This window comes from Sphaerodactylus townsendi, linkage group LG01, assembly GCF_021028975.2.
Source record: "Sphaerodactylus townsendi isolate TG3544 linkage group LG01, MPM_Stown_v2.3, whole genome shotgun sequence".
Taxonomy (NCBI): Eukaryota; Metazoa; Chordata; class Lepidosauria; order Squamata; family Sphaerodactylidae; genus Sphaerodactylus; species Sphaerodactylus townsendi.
The window spans coordinates 18,592,245-18,612,243 of record NC_059425.1 but is presented as its reverse complement, the minus strand read 5'-3'; the positions used below and the strand labels follow the sequence as shown (position 1 = coordinate 18,612,243).

Sequence of the window (19,999 nt, the reverse complement as noted above, 5' to 3'; positions counted from 1 at the left end):
CTGCCCTCCATTTGGTTGCCAGCTCTAGGTTAGGAAATTTCTAGAGATCTGGGGCAAGGCCTGGGGAGGGGCAGGATTTGGGGAGCGGAGGAAGCACAGCGGGGTATAATGCTGCAGAATCTATCCTCCGGAGCAGTCATTTTCTTCAGGAGAACTGATCTTGTAGTCTGGAAGTCAGTTGTAGTTCTGGGAGACCTGCAGGCCTCAGATGGAGATTGGCAACCCTAATTCTGTAGCCCAGTCCCAGTCCAGGAAACAGTGTGAGAAAAACTGAGGGAGGAGCAACAAGGTTGTTGATGCTTTGATGCCAAATTGACCCAATCTATGCCGTTTTGACCATAAAGGTATTTACCACAGGCCCTGGATAGCTCAGGCGCTAGCCAGATCTCATCAAATCTCAGAAGCTAAGCAGGGTTATCCCTGGGCAGTATTTGGATGGGAGATTGCCAAGGAATACCAAGAGGCAGGCAGTGGCAAACCACCTCTGAATGTCTCTTGCCTTGAAAACTCTACTTGGTCGCCATAACTCATGTGACTTCATGGCCAAACGTGGGGGGAGTTGACATCCCTTCTAGGTAATCACCAAGAAGTGACATCACAGCATCGGCAACACTTCATCCTCACAGGCTCCACACATCAACAGCTCCTGGGGATTGTTGGTGTGGACGGGGCAACTCTAGGTCAGCCCCATGTTTCCCAGATTCCAACTTGACTCTGCCTGGATCCACCCTATTCCTACATCTGCCATCTCAGATCTGGGGGCCAAACCGGACAGAATGGTTTTCACTGTTTTGGACTGCTTTCCTTGATGCAGCATTCGGATCATCAGCCGTATGTTAATGCCTCTGGGAACTCTTTTCCAAGTGTGGAAGTCCCTGATTTGGATCCGGAGTGCAGCATAGGGAGAGAAGGGGCCTCAGCCCACTCCCCCCACCCCCGGTGCAATTTAGCCAGTGGTGGGTTCCAAAAATTTTAGTAACAGGTTCCCATGGTGGTGGGATTCAAACAGTGGCGTAGCGCCAATGGGGCTGGGCAGGGCACGATGGGGGTGTGGCCGGGCATTCCAGGGGCGAGGCATTGCTGGGCGGGTCCTTGGGCAGCCGCTGCGCCAGTCCTTGGGCAGGAAACGAATGCACGCAGGTGCAGGCTGCCATGCACGCCGGTGCACCTCCTGCTAGACTGCTTCAAGTTCTGCGCGCTACTGCTGAGAGGAGGGGCGTAACTAAGGCAAAAATCACATGGCAAAATCACCAATTAGTAACCCCCTCTCGGCACACACAAATAATTAGTAACCTACTCTCGGGAACCTGTGAGAACCTGCTGGATCCCACCTCTGCATTTAGCTGAACCAAAATGGCCATGGGGGAAACTATTTGCTCCATTGGAAGGACTGTATTTGTACTGACAAAATGCAGTCCCCCCCCAAGGAGACAAATTGCGCCATCCACTAGCTTACCAGATCTCCTTCCCTGTATCTGTAGTCTTCATCACTGCTCAGGAGGGAGGTGGAGGAAAAACAAGGGGGGGGGGGAGAGCTATTGTGTTGCTTCCAGCATAAGCTCAAAAGTGACATAACCATGTTGGTGCCATGCTCTACAATTCCCTCAGAACTCTAGTTATGGGGGTAATCTAGACCAGTGATGGCGAACCTATGACATGGGTGCCAGGGGTGGCACTCAGAGCCTTCTCTGTGGGCACGCGCAAACAGAGTCCCCCCCCCCACACACACACACATCTAGGCTGGCTTGGGCCACTGGGCTCAATTATTAGCATTAAACCTAAGACCTAGTTTTGGGGAGGCAGTGTAGGTAACCCTGTTAAGTGCTGTTAAACCCCACTGATTTTCATGCGAATAACTAAAGCATGATCCTTTACCTGGGAATAAGCTCGGTTGCTGGCAATGGAGCTTACTTCTGAGTAAACCCTCCTACGGTCGTGATTCACCTGTTGGAAGAGTTGCACGGTTGCCTCAAAGCCAAGCCACCGACTACCACCAAGCTTACTCCCGAGTGACGATCGCCTTGGAGCCAACCGTTTTTTCTATACTAAAACCTCAGTATTCAGGTTAAATTGCCGTGTTGGCACTTTGCGATAAGTGGGTTTTGGGTTGCAATTCAGGCACTCGGTCTCGAAAAGGTTCGCCATCGCTGATCTAGACTGTCGTGCTGATATTGTGACATCACATCCGGGTTTATGGTGGAAGTGATGTTGCACCATCACCGCAACATTATTCCTCGTGCTCCTGCCTTCCTCCCTCGCCTGCATCACCAATAGCTGGCAATTCTCTCTCTCTCTCTCTCTCTCTCTCTCTCTCTCTCTCTCTCTCTCTCTCTCTCTCTCTCTCTCTCTCTCTCACTCACACACACACACACACACACACACACACACACACACACACACACACACACACCAATACAGTTTGCTGTTGAAAAAATGGAGCGGTGGGGAGCATTTGAAGCCCTTTTCCCATGGGCTGTTGTCCCAAACTGAATCTGGGCCCTGCTCTCTGAGAAAACTAGTTCCTTGCAGCAGGATAGATGGCTGGTGGTTTGAAAGTCAGGTTGGGGATCTTGGTCCCTGTGGGTCTTTTGAAAACGAATGAGCATGAGATTTTCCCCTGGACGTAGCTCATAAAACTCTGTCAAGTTTCTGGACAATTTAGATATTTTATATGCAGCAGCAAAAAGCCAACCCTTAAAGTAACATTTCTTTCATGGTCTGTTTTCTGCTTCACAGTTGCCTCTTTCCTCACGATGTCACACCTATCTCAGTTGAAGGCTTCGGCCCTGCTGCTGGTTTTATGCCTTCCCTTGCCACAGGCGACAGCGGATGACTACCCGAACTTGCCTGGGACTGGCGTACTGTCTCCAGATGGGGGTAACCACAGTAAACCATGCGAGGAGACAAGCGAGTGCCAGGAAGGTGTAATCCTGCCAGTGTGGTACCCTCAGAACCCCTCAGTGGGTGACAAGGTGGCACGGGCCATTGTTTACTTTGTGGCCCTGATCTACATGTTTCTGGGCATGTCTATCATCGCCGACCGCTTCATGGCCTCCATCGAAGTCATCACCTCGCAAGAAAAAGAGATCACCATCAAGAAGCCCAATGGGGAGACCACCACCACCACCATCCGCATCTGGAACGAGACAGTCTCCAACCTGACCTTAATGGCCCTCGGTTCCTCAGCCCCTGAGATCCTCCTCTCCATCATTGAGATTGTGGGCCATAACTTCCATGCTGGAGACATGGGGCCCAGCACTATTGTCGGCAGCGCTGCCTTCAACATGTTCATTATCATTGCTGTCTGCGTCCACGTGGTCCCTGAAGGAGAAGTGCGGCGTATCAAACATTTGCGGGTCTTTTTTGTCACTGCGGCGTGGAGCGTCTTCGCCTACATCTGGCTGTATCTCATCCTGGCCTGGTTCTCCCCTGGTGAAGTGGAGCTGTGGGAAGGGTTCCTGACTTTCCTCTTCTTCCCTCTGTGCGTGCTCCAGGCATGGTTGGCTGACCGGCGACTCCTATTCTATAAGTACGTCAAGAAGAAGTACCGCACTGACAAGGCCCGGGGACTCATCATTGAGACAGAGGGTGACAGCAGCTATCCCAAACTGGACATGGAGATGGATAACTCACTCAAAGAAGGCTCCGAGGACCTCATAGAAGGGACCAAGGACCAGGATGACGAAGCTCGGCGGGATATGGCCCGTACTTTGCGGGATCTCAAGCAGAAACATCCAGAAAAGGACATGGAACAGCTTATTGAAATGGCCAATTACCACGTGCTGGTACAACAGCAGAAGAGCCGGGCCTTCTACCGCATCCAGGCCACACGTATGATGATCGGAGCGGGGAACATCCTTAAAAAACATGCGGCGGATCAGGCCCGGAAGGCAGTCAGCATGCAAGAAGTGCGTGCAGAAGAGGATGAGTCGGTGACTAAAGTTGGCTTTGAGCCGTCACATTACCAGTGCTTTGAGAACTGTGGCTCAGTGGTGCTGACAGTGGCTCGGCGAGGGGGGGACCCGTCCTGCGTCACACTGCGAGTGGACTTCCGCACAGAGGACGGCACAGCCAATGCTGGCTCAGACTATGAATTTGCTGAGGGCACTTTACTTTTCAAGCCAGGTGAGACTCATAAAGAGGTGCGGGTTGGCATAATAGATGACGACATTTTCGAAGAGGACGAGTACTTCTACGTTCACCTCAACAATGTGCGGGCCGGCTGGGCCGAGCCAAGCCCCGAGCCACCCCCCAAAGCCTGCCTTGGGCCCTCCAAGATGGCCACTGTCACAATCTTTGATGATGACCATGCTGGCATCTTCACCTTTGAAGGGGCCTCCATGCGGGTGAGCGAGAGCGTGGGGGCTATGCGCATCAAAGTTCTGAGGACCTCAGGGGCCCGTGGGCGCGTGGCCATTCCTTTCCACACCATTGAGGGCACCGCTAAGGCTGGAGAGGACTACGAGGAAGTAGCCGGCAAGGTGGAGTTCCAGAATGATGAGACCATGTGAGAGACGGGAGAAGGGGGGTTGAGAAAGCAAGGGGAGGGCACTGTTTGAGGACAGTGAAGCTTGAGAAAGGGCACTTCCGCACATGCAGAATAATGCACTTTCAATCCACTTTCAATGCACTTTGCAGCTGGATTTTACTGTGCAAAATAGCAAAATCCACTTGCAAACAATTGTGAAAGTGCATTGAAAGTGCATTATTCTGCATGTGCAAAAGCGCCCAAAGGTTTGCTGTGGAAGCTGGTGGGAGGTGGTAGAGATGGTGATTGGGGTAAAGACAGGTCATGTTTTTAAAACATCAGGGCTGGGCTGGAAGCCTCTTCACCAAATCCGGTATAAATGCACCCTTTTCTCTCCAGGGTGAACGCTGAAACAAACTAGCTGCAAGCTTGTAGTGTGGTGGAGTTTAAATCAGGGAAAAGTCAGCTGTCACTATGTGTGTGTTACGTGCCGTCAAGGCTCTTCTGATTTATGGCAGTTTGATGAATTAATGATCTCCAAATGTCCTATCAGTGGCTTTTTCTGTACAGCACAAATCAGGTGTCTTGAGGTCATAAAAAGAAGTGTTTGGGGGAAGAACGCCGCACAGTTTTTCCCCCAAGATGTCTTCAGAACGTTTTATTTCTGCCAATGGCAGAGCTACAAGGGGACGGGGGGGGTGCACCGGGCGCATGCCTGGGGGGCGTGGAAAATCGCCCCCAGGCCCTTCCCCCCTGCCCCCCTGTGGTGCCCCCCCACAGCGCCCCCTTGCGGCACCCCCCCCCCCCACTTACCTTAGTTCCTTTCCTTTTCCTAGAATTTTTTCAGGCTGAAAAAAAGGCCTGTTCACAGTACAGGCTGAGGAACTACAGTTCCCAGGAGACCTTGGGGCTCACAAGGTCTCCTGGGAAGTATAGTTCCCATCAGGCCATTTTTAAGCCTGAACTGCGAATCGACCTGCGAATCAGCAAATCATGAGCATCTCTGCAGCAGCAGAAAAATGGCAGGGAAAAGAACCGTTTTTACTGGCAACGCTTTATTTTTCCATGTTATGTGGACAAAAAAAAGTTAAAACGGTCCTTTTTATAACATCTTCAAGGCGTTTTATTTTGGCAATGCAGAAAGAGCCGTTAACATCCTTGCTTAGGCCTCGCATGGTCATGGCTTCCTTATAGGCAGTTATACTAAGGCGACCAGCCGTCCCACTTTTGGCGGGACACTCACGCTTTTCCGCAATGTGTCCCGCGGGGTTTTAAAATTGTCCCAATTAGGCAATGTGCTCCTGTGGCCGCGTGCGCGCAGCCGCACTGCCTTCTGGGGCGCTTCCCTGTTTCCCGCCTCCTGCGCTGCCGCACTGCCTTCTGGGGCGCTTCCCTGTTTCCTGACTGGGGAGCGCCGCAAAAGGCAGTGTGCTCCTGCGCCCGCCCCACGTTACAGGAGCAAAAATCTGGTCACCTTCAGTGATACAGAGCATCAGTTGACTAGCTTCTGTGTTATTGGTAACCTACCAGAATAGTTTGGCAAGTTTTTAAAAGGCCTGCAGGTTTCATTTTTTAAAGACCGAATGAGGAAGGCATAATCAGATACGTGCTGTTTTAGAAGTTGTTTAGATGAAATAAACAGTCACTGTGTTTGGAAAATAAAGGAAAGAACTGGGCCGATGGATGTACCAGCATGCAATTTGTTGGTATGTTGCCTATAATGATGGACAAAGAAGACACAGTGAAGGATCGCCCTATTTAGATATGTTGTCATTGTGAGAAACTGAGAAATAATTTCCACCTTCTTTGACATGCCTGCTTGAAAGCTTTGCCTGCCACATGGAGAGAGTGTTCTGAAGAGCTTGGTCTGCTCAAATTGTCTATCGACAGGCCTGCATTAAAAGTACAGTTGAAAGGGCAAGATCCTGGAAACACTTCAAGGTGACTGTGCTTAATGGTGTTCCAAATGAGCAGTTAATCATAGTGGAGTGGGGATAATTATACATTGGGATTAAGGGGCTGGTTCGTCCATCTGTCACATGTTTATCCCATCTTTCCGCCAACGAGTTTAGAGCGATGGGTCTCCTCTCCATTTTATGCTCAAAACAACTCTGTGAGGTAGGGCGGGCTGAGAGAAAGTGATTGACCCAAACTCACCAAATCAGTACAGACTTGAACTTGGGTCTGCCTAGGCTAAAGTTGCCAGCTCCGGGTTGCGAAATACCTGGAGATTTTGGGGGTGGAACCTGAGGAGGGGAGGGTTTGCGGAGGGAGCTCAATGAGATATAATGCCATATTTATTTCCCCAAAGGAGCTATTTTCTCCAGGTGAATCGATCTCTTTAACACCTGGAGATCAGTTCTAATCTCAGCAGATCTCCAGCTATTGCCTGGGGGTTGGCAACTTTACTCTAGGCCTGTGGTGGCGAACCTTTGGCACTCCAGATGTTACGGACTACAATTCCCATCAGCCCCTGCTAGCATGGCCAATTGGCCATGCTGGCAGGGGCTGATGGGAATTGTAGTCCATAACATCTGGAGTGCCAAAGGGTCTAGGCCCGTGGTGGCGAACCTTTGGCACTCCAGATGTTATGGACTACAATTCCCATCAGGCAGAGGCTGACTCACCGGTCTAGGCTGACTCAAATCATTATAATACACTGGCGTACAACAGTATATGCTTTGACAGGGTCAGGCAAATGGAAGAAATTTAGGGTAGAATTGGATTTTTAAACCAAAGGGCTGAACTCAGATATGAATGTGTTCTCACGTCTGCCATGAGGACGCTATCTCTATTTTAAAATAATTTTTAAAATTCTACGAGGGCATTCCTCTTCCCCCACCTTTTCAAATGCTGAAACAGCCAGATCCCGAGGGTATGTGGGGTTGGTGTGTGGCCATTTTGTCTGTTAATAAGGCCTGGGGGATGGACTACCTCAGCCCGCTCTACTGTGGGCCCAATCAGGATCAGGCCCTTGCCGTGTTTCAAAATGACTTGAAAACGGAGGACGCATCCTCTTGGCACCCATGAGGATATGGTCATGTCTAGTTTGGCCCAAAAGGAACAAAAAGAGAAAACAGAACCTCTTTATCATAAACTTCTTGCCCCATGCAAAAGAGTCTTATTACATTTCCCCCTCCATCCACAGAACTCAGAGCAACATTATTCCCGCCCACCACCTTTTTATGCACACAATAACCCTTATGAGGGTGATTTGGTTAAGAGCGGGAAACCAGCTCTTCCTGCACAAATTCTCCAAAAATGTTTGTAAAATATTTTCAATCCGCCCGCCCCCCTTTGTCCGCACTGAACTCCTGGAAACAATTCATGATTGCTCTTACGTGGTTTTATCCCTTTTTTTAGTTTGTTGATGATTCTTCATTGCTTAACAGCCTTGTGCTACGATTCTCTGCGCCTCATATATTTGGTGCATCAAAGATTAACCCCCACCATTTAAAAAAAAATGTTCTAAAAACAGGGAAGGGGGAAGTGAGAATGAGCTTACAAAATGGCACCAAGAAGGAAGTTCGAGATGGCAGAGAGGCTTGTAAAACATTTTAAAGAGGTACGCACAATAAGTGAAAACGTTTTGAAAAAGTCTCGGTCTCAAGAATCGTTTCCAAAAGGGGATCCATTTAAAATGTTTTGAGGCTGGAAATAAAACCTTTGGGGGTAAAAAACAATTCCATGGAGGAAATGTTTTATTTCCTGCCTCGAACCGTTTCAAATGAATTGTGCCAAAAAGCCCACTGGCACAAGAGTGCCTTCAAAATCTTTATGGCCGAGTAGGGACTTCAACCTGAGTTTCCCTAATCTGACACTCTCGCTACTAAACCATATAGGTCCTCAGCAGGGTTGTACTATGCCAGAAGCTAATTCTGGGGTGCAGGGGGTGAGGGGAGAAATCATGTTTCTTCCAAATCCTACAAGAAATTCTGGAGAGGTCAGGGGCAGTCTCTGTTATTTTAGGGCAGACGTTCAGGATGGGGCCACAGAATTACGGATGCCTGCACCACAGCCTTTGCTACCACCCTGCCAGGGGAAAGCAAGGGGTAGACCTCACACTGTGTGAGACTGGTGGGAGATGTTGTCCAAAGGTGGCTACCTGAACCTCTGATGGAGTGGCCATGAATCTTTGACTGGACGAGTATGAGAGGTTTGAGTTTACAACCTTCAAGTGAGGCCTGTAAATCTCCCAGAATTAGAATTGATCTCCAGTGTATAGAAATCAGTTGCACTGGAGAAAATGCCTTCTTTGGAGAGCATTACAACAGGCTGAAATCCCTCCTCTTTCCAAACCCCATCCTCCCCAGACTCCAGCCATAAATCTCCAGGAATTTCCCAACTAGAGTTGGCAACCCTGGAGTGGCTGTTACTACACGCAAGGGAGCCTGAGCCCCAGGTAGTGAGGGAGGGCTGCAGCCGCCTGCTTTTTTTTCTACTTTTCTACACTCTGTTGGGGGAAGAGGGGTGGTGGTTTACCCCCCCTCAACACAGGGCTCTGGCACCTGCCCCTTTTGCCCATTTACTAAGAGTACCCCTGAGAGAGATCCCTTTCTTGTTTTTCCAGTCCTGTTTTGTAAGCCTTCAAACAAGAGCCTGACACAGGCAGAACTTCAAACTGGTAAAGCTTTTCTCATCCTGAGAGAGACGCATAAAGATATATTTTTAAAAGAATAAAAATAGTGGAGTGCTGTGTAGTTTCCGGGCTGTATGGCCGTGTTCTAGCAGCATTCTCTCCTGATGTTTCGCCTGCATCTGTGGCTGGCACCTTCAGAGGATCTGATAATAAAAATACACAGATAAACACACAAAGGTAAATGTTATGTAAGAATAGGCATAAATAAATGCAAAAAAAAGAGAAGGTAGAGTAGAAAAATAATGATAGATGTTACCTTGTAATTGTATTACTCGAGAGCACTGTCAGCAATCTCCATTTTTGAAATAAATGTGTCAGTTTATGTTCTGATATAGTTCCTTCTATCATAAGTTTATGTTCTGATATAGTTCCTTCTGTCATAAGTTAATTTTGACATCCTGACTGGAGGGCTTTATTTTGCTAAACATTTTGTCACCCTCCTTTCCCTCCAAATAAAGGTCCTTCGGGCTGCTCAGCATCAATAAACAAAATCAGCAGAACAGCAAACGAACAACATTAAAATTAAAATGTCATGAATAATAAAATGGACCATCAAAACCGAAGCGGCAAAGGAGAGCTCAAAGAGACCAGAAATTGCAAACCCCGTGCTCACTTGCTGCCTGAATATTAGGGTAATCTCAGATGCATGAGAGAGGGAGCGAAGGGGAAAAAATGGCGGTGTCTTTAGAAACTGGCACTCTGCACATGCTCATAAGCACAATTGCAGTCAATTTTACATGTTATATGGCCAAACCAGTTTAGGACAGGCTGACAGACCCCCCCCCCCCCCCCCATTCTGTAAACGTAGCAGAAATATTTGCCCTATAAATTTCAATTCAGCTGCTTTCCCCCTCTTATCTTGGCGGCTCTGTCCTCCCCTTGGTGCCATCAGACACATGGAATTAATTTCTGGAAATGTTAATCTTTCACCCGCCAAACACTGCTGCAGCAACGTCTAGCTCCCAATTTGACAGGCTCTGACCTAGTTGTATAAGAAAGGAAGAGCCACCCGGGTTGGCCACCGGCAGCCGTGGGAGAGCACAAAAGCGTGTGGGTGAGTGAGCAGCTTTCAAGCCACAAGCCAAAGTGAGTTGAGCATGAAGAGATGTGAAGAAGCGTCTGCAATCAGACAGTGGCACAGACTAGCAAGCGTGCCAAGAGGGGCACGAGTCCTGGAGAGCCGCTGATGGGTGGCAGACATTGACTAAGCGCGAGGGACTTTTTGTGGGATGTGCACCTAACTGTGTGCACACGCAAGTCGGCTGAGATTGTCACCTCTCCCAGCAAAGAAATTTCACTGTCGTTGCTGTGTGCATATCTGAAAAATCACACAGGAGGTGTTCTTTCTGTCTCTTTTTTAAAAAATCTTGCCCCATTCTGGGCCTTTGACAACAGTCTGGCACAAAGGAACACGGAGATGAACTGAGAAGAAAACACTGTTAAGTTTCTGTGGGTCAGGCTGCTGTTAAAGGCCCAGGAACAGAGCTGTGTGGGAGATGGTGAATTTTTCCCAGAGTTTTGAGGTAAACACAGCGCAGCCTGGGAATGTGTCTCTACACACCTGTCCATATGTCCAAATATCTGTGTGAAAAAAGGTTGTCAACTTTTGAACCAGCTGCCATCTCCTCTCATGCAATTTATATGGCCGGAAGCTCGCTGCATACTCTTGCGTCAATCACTTTGCATCAGCCTAGCCTGCCTTACAGGACTGTTGTAAAGAGGGAAGATACCATGTTGTAAAGAGGGATACCTGCTGTAAAGAGGGAAGATACCAAAGAGGGAAGATACCACTTTGAATTCCTTGGAAGAAATAAGGAGGGATGAACACAAAACAGGCAGAAATTAGGCAGCTCAAAATTTCCCCATCTCTGTATTTAGAAACATGTTTGTGTGTGAATGCATGCATAATCACTGGGTTCCTTGCCACTTCCAAAGGAAGGAGAATGATAATCCACAGCCGGTGGTCTGTAGACATTTGAAAAATGGATTATCTGTCATTTTTTAAATTAAAAATCCTGATGCGGTGTTTAGAACAATGGGCAGGTTTGCAGAAATGCAGCAGATGACATTTTTTTTTCCAGGTATGGAAATAGCTAATAGGAAAAGCGTAATTGGCTAGTTGTGGTGGGTTTTCCGGGCTGCGTGGCCGTGGTCTGGTGGATCTTGTTCCTAACGTTTCGCCTGCATCTGTGGCTGGCATCTTCAGAGGTGTATCACAGGGGGAAGTCTGTTACACATTGTTAAGTATAACAGACTTCCCTCTGTGATACACCTCTGAAGATGCCAGCCACAGATGCAGAGAAACGCTAGGAACAAGATCCACCAGACCACAGCCACACAGCCCATAAAACCCACCACGAATCCGGCTGTGAGAGCCTTTGACAATATACTTAATTTGCTACATTTCTGCACCTCTGTGTAAAGACACAGGAGCAGAGCCTGGAAAAAAAGCTGGCAACCATTTGGGGAAGATGGCTTCACACATTGTGAACACCAGGACTGAATGAATGACTGATGGCCCAATTATTGCCCTCCCCTATGGGAGTGGATGTTCTCTTTTCCCCTCCCAGGAAATACATTGAAATTAAAATTATTGATGATGAGGAGTATGAGAAGAACAAGAATTTCCATTTGGAGTTAAATCTCCTGAAATGCTGGACTGCTGTATTAATGCAAGTAATGGTGAGTACAGAGCCCGAGTGAGAGGAAGAGACGAGGGTGAATGACACGAACTAGGAAAGAGGGTGAGGAAGTCGAGAGAGTTGGGTCCTCAAAATAGGATGCAGGTAGAAAAGGAGATTGTCACATGCATATGATTTTTGAGCAACTGCCCAAGATCTGAGTGGGGGAAGTGATTCATAGGCATGTGCAGACATCTTGCAAAACTGATGGCAAACCAACGTTGTTTCTGTAGATTGGGGTCTCCAACTTTTGTGAGCTTGTGGACACATTTGGAATTCTGGCATCATGGTGGACACAGGGTGATTCCTCACAGGCAAATAAACACAGGTGTAGGATGATATAAAACCTGCTTTGGAGGGAACTTCGCACAGGTCCCGTGTCCCCCAAACGAGTCTGCCCTGTTTTATTTCCCCCAACCAGAGTTTTTTGAAAATCGCTAAACTAGTGATTTTTTTGAAAAATCCGGGGTTGGAACCAGGCAGAAGGTGCTTTATTTGCCTGCTTTCTACCACACCCTGCATGGTGAGGGAAAAGCCACCTGCCATCCCTGGCTGTCCAGAGAGTCCCTCTTTCCTTTTTTTTAATTTTGCAGGTTGCATCTGCGTAGCTATGCAGGTGCAGCTGGTCATATTGTGGGGCAATCGGCACGGCTGTGGGGATTCCTTTCAGCCTGCCTCATTGCATACGCACGCGGTGCAGAACGGCCAATAAAAAACTAAGAGAGTAGGGGCGTTGCCTCCGTGCAAAGTACCTAAAGAAGCAACTGGATTGTTTCCCGTGGCAACCCGCGGATAAGACATTTGCTGTGTGGAATCAGCACAGCTACAAAATGGCCATGACGCAAGAAAGTTTGCCGCAGGCAAGAGGCAGAGCCAGACGCAAAGTGATTGCCACAGCTAGTTTCAGTCGCACACTGCAGATCCTTGCGGCGTGGCGGCAGCTGCTTCCAAAGCAACGTTGAAAGGAATCTGCACAGCCAATCGAATCTCCGGCAATCAATCAGAAGTCTTGCTGGGCAAAAGCCCTCCCCGGCACCACCCACTTCTGAAAAACACTTAGGAGTCAGAAAAGGTGCCAGTGGGCTGCTGTAAATTTTTCCAGCGGGTACTGAAGGCATAAAAGAGATCCTCACATTTCTTTCTGGCCCTGCCTCATTGTCTTTAACTTGGGAAATGTTTTAGGGGTGAAGCTTTTCCTAACAGTAAGATAAACGGCACAACTGCACTGGCTGCCAATCAAGTACTGGGTCATGTTTAAAGTTTTGGTATTGACCTTCAAAGCCATTCGCAGCCTTGGCCCTGCTTATCTGAGGGACCGTCTCTCCCTATACCAGCTCTTCTGGAGGCCCCTCCCAGCTCGTCCCGGGAGGCGGGACCTACCAGATCCCTCGGCCCCTAAGGCTGATCCCGCTGTAGCCTCTACAAGGGAGCTAGGGCTTAATGTTTCCTGGCCTCAGCTACCTGTGGTGGAACAGGCTTCCAGGTGAGATTGTACGCCCTGGGCGTGGGATCACAGAGTTTCCAAGAGGGCCTGTAAACTCCGGACCTTGTTCCGCCAGGCGCTTGGCTGCCAAGATGATGTCAACCCCGCCATAAGAACATCTGGCCTCCCTGCGGGTACATAAATGGGAAGGAGGGGCTGAAGCCATCTGTAGTTTTAGTATTTTATATATTATTTTATTGTAAATTATATATTTGATGTTTTAATTGTTTTAGTGTTGTTGGACACTGCCCTGAGCCTTCGGGGAGGGCGGTATATAAATATAAATAATAAAATAAATAAACAACAGAGGGAAAGTTTTACCAGCTTTCTATCTGTGTGCCGGCAGCTGTTCGAAACCATCAGAGCTGGGCAGGGCTGGTAGAAAAGGAGGCAGCCCCAAATCACCACCTGGGGTTGGATTCATGGTGGGAGGAGGCCTGGGGCCCTTGGGGAAGGGGTGAGAGGTACTGTGGGGTTTGGGAATAGAGAATGACTGGGAGAATAGACTGGAAGGAGGGAGGCAGAAGTCATAGGTCCCGTGAGTAACCCTCGGTCAGCTTGCCTTCTATTCCATGCCAGGTGACTCCAATGAGAACCGTCTGCCTGAGGGAGAACAGGAAGCAATTGCCAAAATGGGTTGCCCTAGCCTGGGAGAGCACACCAAGCTCGAAGTTATCATTGAGGAGTCATACGAATTTAAGGTGAGATACCTCTTCTTCTCTGAAGTATACCTGCAATCCCTCTCTCCCATCAGTTAACACCTTCTCCCATCTCAGCATCTTGAAGCTTCTTCCATGGTGTCTCCCAATGCTTCCCCTATACAAGGGGTCTGCAACCTGCGGCTCTCCAGATGTTCATGGACCACAATTCCCATCAGCCCCTGCCAGCATGGCCGCCATGCTGGCAGGGGCTGATGGGAATTGTAGTCCATGAACATCTGGAGAGCTGCAGGTTGCAGACCCCTGCCCTATACAATTCCTCCACCAGAAATCTCCCAAAATCTCTCTACTTTGCAATCTCTTTGGCCCTTCCTGATGTCCCTGGAGCTGGCTCTTGGTTCCTCAACAAAGCGTTGCAGGTGCAGGCTGAATAGGCTAACCAAACGATATCTTCTAGGGTACTGGCTTTCTATGAGAAGGCTGTGGATAGAAGAAGAGTTTGGATTTATACCCCACCTTTCTCTCCTGTAAGGAGATTCAAAGGAGCTTACAATCACCTTTCCCGCCCTCTCCCCACAACAGACACCTGGTGAGGTAGGTGGGGCTGAGAGAGTTCCAAAGAACCATGACTAGCCCAAGGTCACCCAGCAGGAATGTAGGAGTGCGGAAACACATCTGGTTCACCAGATAAGCTTCATCCATTCAAGTGGAGGAGTGGGAAATTAAACCCAGTTCTCCAGATTAGAATCCACCTGCTCTTTACCGCTAGCTCCAAGCTGTAGAGCAAGGGCCGTCCTGACTTAGAATAAGAAGAGAAGAAGAGTTTGGATTTTATATCCCCCCTTTCTCTCCTATAGAAGAGTCAAAGGGGCTTACAATCTCCTTGCCCTTCCCCCCTCACAACAACCCTGTGAGGTAGGTAGGGCTGAGAGAGCTCAGAAGACCGTGATCTCAGCCCAAGGGCACGAAGCATGCCAGTGGAGTGCACAGGCTAATCTGGAAATCCCCAGATAAGTCTCCCAAGGCTCCAGCCTGCAGAAATGCTGGGAATCAAACCCGGTTCCTCCAGATTAGACTGTACCTGCTCTTAACCACTATGCCACTGCTGCTCCTGAAGGCTGGTAGAGCATGGGATCCGCCAATTTGGCAAGCATGTGACGGGAAGTCGTATGATCAAGTCAGAATTAGATATGATCAGAATTAGATATGAAGGCAGGAAGCCAGCACGGGTATGGGGGCTTTCCAGTGTTTTGCACTGAGTGTCATATGAACGACTATCTACCACTAGGACAGAAGTTGTGGGTGTGCCCTCGCTGCAGTTTGCTCCTGGCACTCAGGGAACATGTGTGTTCTCTTGAAGCCAAGGTGGCAGACCTGGAGAAGCTGAGAGAGGCAGAGAGGGTGACAGGCAAGGCTTTCAGGGACCTAACAGCCGGGTCCCACTCCCAGGGTGACATCTCTTCAGATGTCATGGAGAATGAGGGTCTGGGGGACAGAATCAAACCATTATTATTATTATAATATCATTATCTCTATTCTACTTAGCAGCCTTGAAGTTTTTTTAACGAGGTTGGCACTTATCTAGATTCCGATTAGCTTTGCTTTATTGCTTGTGTTGTATATTTAATTGTACTGTTGTGCATATATCATTGTTACAAGTAAAAACTATTTCACTCCAATGGGATTTATTTGCTTTTGAAGCAGTTGTTTCAGCCTGGATGGTACATATTATCTCTTATTGACCCTGTTGTTGTGTACCTTCCCCTTTTGCTCACCATGGTGGAATCACTCTACATGCTCGAATCACTCTACGCACTTGTTCAGAATGCGGCAGCTAGGCTCCTTTTGGGAGAGCATAGTGGAGACCGGATTACTCCGGTCCTGTATCAGCTCCATTGGCTGCTGATCGAGTTCCGGATCAGGTTCAAGATGCTTGTTCTGACATTTAAGGCTGTGAGTGGTCTTGGACCTACATACCTGCAGAACTGTCTCTCCCCATATTGCCCCTCTGGACCCCTCCGCTCATCGGGGGGAGATCTATTGGAGGTTCCTGGCCCTACACAGGTTCGGCTGGTCACTACTAGGGCCAGGGCCTTTTTGGCCTTGCCCCTAATTGGTGGAATGAACTTCCAACTGAGATCAGGACCTGCGGGACATTGGGGAGTTCTGCAGGGCCTGTAAGACCAAGCTCTTCCGCCAGACTTTTATATCTTGCCAGCCAGCCTGACTGGAACATCATGACCTCCCATGGGTGCTTGTTATTATGGGGTTTTTATTGCCATCGTTTAGCGTTTTGGTGTTTGCTGCTATAGTTTTAATCAGTGTGGTTGTTGTATTGTTTAAATTGTTTTATATGATTTTTGCCGCCCTGAGCCCTATTGGGAAGGGCGGGAGATAGATAGATAGATAGATAGATAGATAGATAGATAGATAGGATAGAAAGAAAGATAGATAGATAGATAGATAGATAGATAGGTAGGATAGATAGGTAGATAGGTAGGATAGATAGGTAGATAGATAGGTAGGATAGATAGATAGATAGATAGGATAGATAGATAGATAGATAGATAGATAGATAGATAGATAGATAGATAGATAGATAGATAGATAGATAGATAGATAGATAGATAGATAGATAGATAGATAGATAGATAGGAGAGGAGACGGCTGAGGGGGGATATGATTGTAGTCTATAAAATTATGCATGGGGTAGAAAATGCTGACAGAAAGAAATTTTTCTCTGTTTCTCACAATACTAGAACCAGGGGGCATTCATTGAAAATGCTGGCGGGAAGAATTAGGGACTAATAAAAGAGGCATTTCTTCACTAACGCCAAGTGATTGGTGTTTGGAATATGCTGCCACAGGAGGTGGTGGTGGCCACTAACCTGGATAGCTTTGAAGGGGGCTTGGGCAGATTTATGAAGTCGATGTATGGCTACCAATCTTGATCCTCCTTGATCTGAGATTGCAAATGCCTTAGAAGACCAGGTGCTCAGGAGCAGCAGCAGCAGCAGGCCATTGCTTTCACCTCCTGCATGTGAGCTCCCAAAGGCATCTGGTGGGCCACTGTGAGTAGCAGAGTTCTGGACTAGATGGACTCTGGTCTGATCCAGCAGGCTAGTTCTTATGTTCTTATGTTCTTGAGTCACCTTATAGAAGCCAGAGTCAAAGTTATAACCTCACGATTGTCAAGAAGAGATCCTTGCTTTGACAATGGTGAGGTCGTAACCCTGACTCTGCCCTCTTTCTATCAGATGACTTGATCACATGACTTCCTGTAATTTCTTGGGAACTCAGCAGGTCCTACCCTCTGCCAGTCCTGGATCTGAGTGACCACTGCTCTAAGCCTTCCTTTAGGGGTCTAGTATCCTACAAGCTATTGTTTGGGGTAGCCCATTCAGGCAACATCTGCATCTCTTTGTTGAAGGATAAAGTGGGAACTAGGTTCAAAAGGACTGACAGTCTCCAGATGGTGGCTGGAGAGTTCACAGAATTACAACTGATCTCCAGGTGACCAAGGTCAGCTCACCTGCAGGAAATGGCCGCTTTGGAAAGTGGAGTCTATGGCATTAAAACCCAGTGAGGTCCCTGCCCTTCCTAGACTCCACCCCACAAATCCCCAGGAATTTTCACAGAACTCCAGAGCTAATTCCCCACTGTATTTAGAATTCAGATACCAGGGTCGTTCTATCAGTTTCACTGTAATGGGCCAATTGGCCATGCTGACAGAGGCTGATGGAATTGTAGTTACTTCGAACATCTGAGATTTCAGGTTCCCTACCCCTGATCTAGAAAGCAGGAAACGGACTTGCTGTCTCTATGAATGCACTCCAGCACAAGATCCTTCTGAGAAGAAGCCAAAAAACAAATGGCTCTATAGAGACTTGTGGCTCAGCAAATGAGATTGCGCAACACACTGAGGGTTAGGGTGACAACCTCCAGGAATCAAAACCAGAGGCGTATGGAAGAAAAATGGTGCCCAGAGTCAAGCTCTTCCCGAAATTTCACACACACCTGGGGGCGGGGTCAAGGGAGCCCAAAGAAGACAAGGCAGCAGGACTTCCTGCTCCCTCATCGTCTTCACGAAGGCATCTGGTCATGTGGGGGAGCGATTTTGCACCCCCCCACATGGCGAGATTAGTTGCGCCCAGGGGCAGGGGTTACCCCTTGTCCCTGAGCAGATACGCCACTGATCACAACTAATCTCCAGACGACAGAGATCAGTTCCGCTAAACAAAATGGCCGCTGTGGATGGTGGACTCTGTGGCGTTATATCCTTCTGAGTCCCCTCCCCTCCCCAAGCTCTGCCCTCCCAGGCTCCGCCTTCAAATCTGTAGGAATTTCCCAACCTGGAGTTGGCAACAGAGTCTGAGGGACCGAATCAGCCTCGTAGGATAGACGTATCCCCTGCTCCTGTCCGGTAGCCTCTTTTCCAACCTGCTTTGAATCTTTATCCCCGATTTCCATGCCACCTTATGCTCCAGTAGCCTTGTTGTCATGGCTGGTTGGAATGCGGAGTGCAGCGACCAGCGGACATTTTCCCACGCTGTTCTTGGCCACTGGCACCGAATGGCCCAGACGATGTGGAAGATAGCCTCTTGTGGTTGTGAAAGTTGGGGAGGAGGGGGTTGACTTTGCAGGAGGTATTTTGCTGTCATCTGCTCTTGCTCCCCCCCCCCTTTGTTATCTCCTCTTTCCTCCTCTTCCAGAGCACAGTGGACAAATTAATCAAGAAAACCAACCTGGCGCTTGTGGTGGGCAGCAGCAGTTGGCGGGAGCAGTTTGTTAGTGCCGTAACTGTCAGTGCAGGTAAGAAAGGGGCGGAGGTCACCGGGCGGGAGACGAGGATGGGACTTGCAGTGAAGGTTGCTGGTCTCCAGCTGGGACCAGGAGATAGGGTAGCCAACCTGCAGGTGGCTAGCAATCCCCTGGGATTACAACTGATTTCCAGATGACAAACATCAGTTTACCTGAAGAAAATGGCCGCTTTGGAAGGTGGACTCTATGGCTTTATACATTTGTGAGGTCTTTCCCAGTGGTAGGATCCAAAATTTTTAGTAACAGGTTCCCATGGTGGTGGGATTCAAACAGTGGCGTAGGGCACTGCGGGCTGGGCGGCACACGACGGGCGTACCGGGCATTCCGGGCGGGCATTAATAATTCTCTTGTTACTGTAAAAAACTCTTACTGTAAAAAGTTCCTACTCCAGCTGGTATCTTTCTTTGTCCATAATTTAAACTCATTATAGCAAGTCCTATCGCCTACTGCCAACAGAAACAACTACTTCTCCTCTAATTGACTGCCTGTCAAATACTTAAATTTTTTCAAATACTTACTTTGTTTCTAGAAATCAAAGAAGGATACTTCTTAAACAAGGAACTTTACCATATTACTAAAACATGTTTTTAAACAGCCCAACAGGGAGAATTATCCCGCTTTCCTTCTAACCAGCCACAGGAAACAAACAGGACTTTATGATTTTGGACCTAATGAATTTCTAATGGAAAAAGCAGACCCAGTTAGTAACCTCGCACACAATAAAAATAATTAGTAACCCACTCTTGGGAACTGGTGAGAACCTGCTGGATCCCACCTCTGGTCTTTCCCCTTCCCCCCACAAATCCTCCTCAGGCTTTACCCTCAAAATCTCTAGGTATTCCCCAAACCAGAGCTGACAAACTTACCAGAAGATCTCCCAGCATTAGTACAAATGCTGTACTAATTGTAGAAAATGGCTGCTTTGGAGGATGGAAACAGATCTGTATTAACCTATAGCCGGGCCTCAGGACTTCCGGTAACTTATGCCATCATTTATACTTTCAGTATTGACACGGACCTGGATACCCAGTTGAAATGAAGTCTGCCGACCTCTTTTCTCACAGTGCGGTGGTTCTCCCTTTTCTTTTGAAATCCTGATTTGTGCTTGCACATGTTGGCTGCCATTTGTTCTTTTTAAAAATTCATAAGTAATAACTGTTTTGGCTGCTCCCAACGGCTCCTAAAAACGTTCCGACACATGCAATCAAGGTCACAACTAGAATGCGGTGCTCACGGAGGTGTAATAAG

General features: G+C 48.3%; 1 protein-coding gene across 1 annotated transcript in view; it reads left to right on the top strand.

Moving 5' to 3' along the window:
• LOC125441603 (sodium/calcium exchanger 1-like) overlaps positions 1 to 19,999 on the top strand; it is a 61,616-nt gene that overhangs the window by 21,689 nt on the left and 19,928 nt on the right. Inside the window, exons 2-5 of the mRNA XM_048512243.1 lie at positions 2,737 to 4,507; positions 11,678 to 11,793; positions 13,815 to 13,972; positions 18,643 to 18,742. Coding sequence (XP_048368200.1) covers positions 2,754 to 4,507; positions 11,678 to 11,793; positions 13,815 to 13,972; positions 18,643 to 18,742 — 2,128 coding nt within the window. The 5' untranslated portion in view covers positions 2,737 to 2,753. The remainder of the gene's footprint in view (positions 1 to 2,736; positions 4,508 to 11,677; positions 11,794 to 13,814; positions 13,973 to 18,642; positions 18,743 to 19,999) is intronic.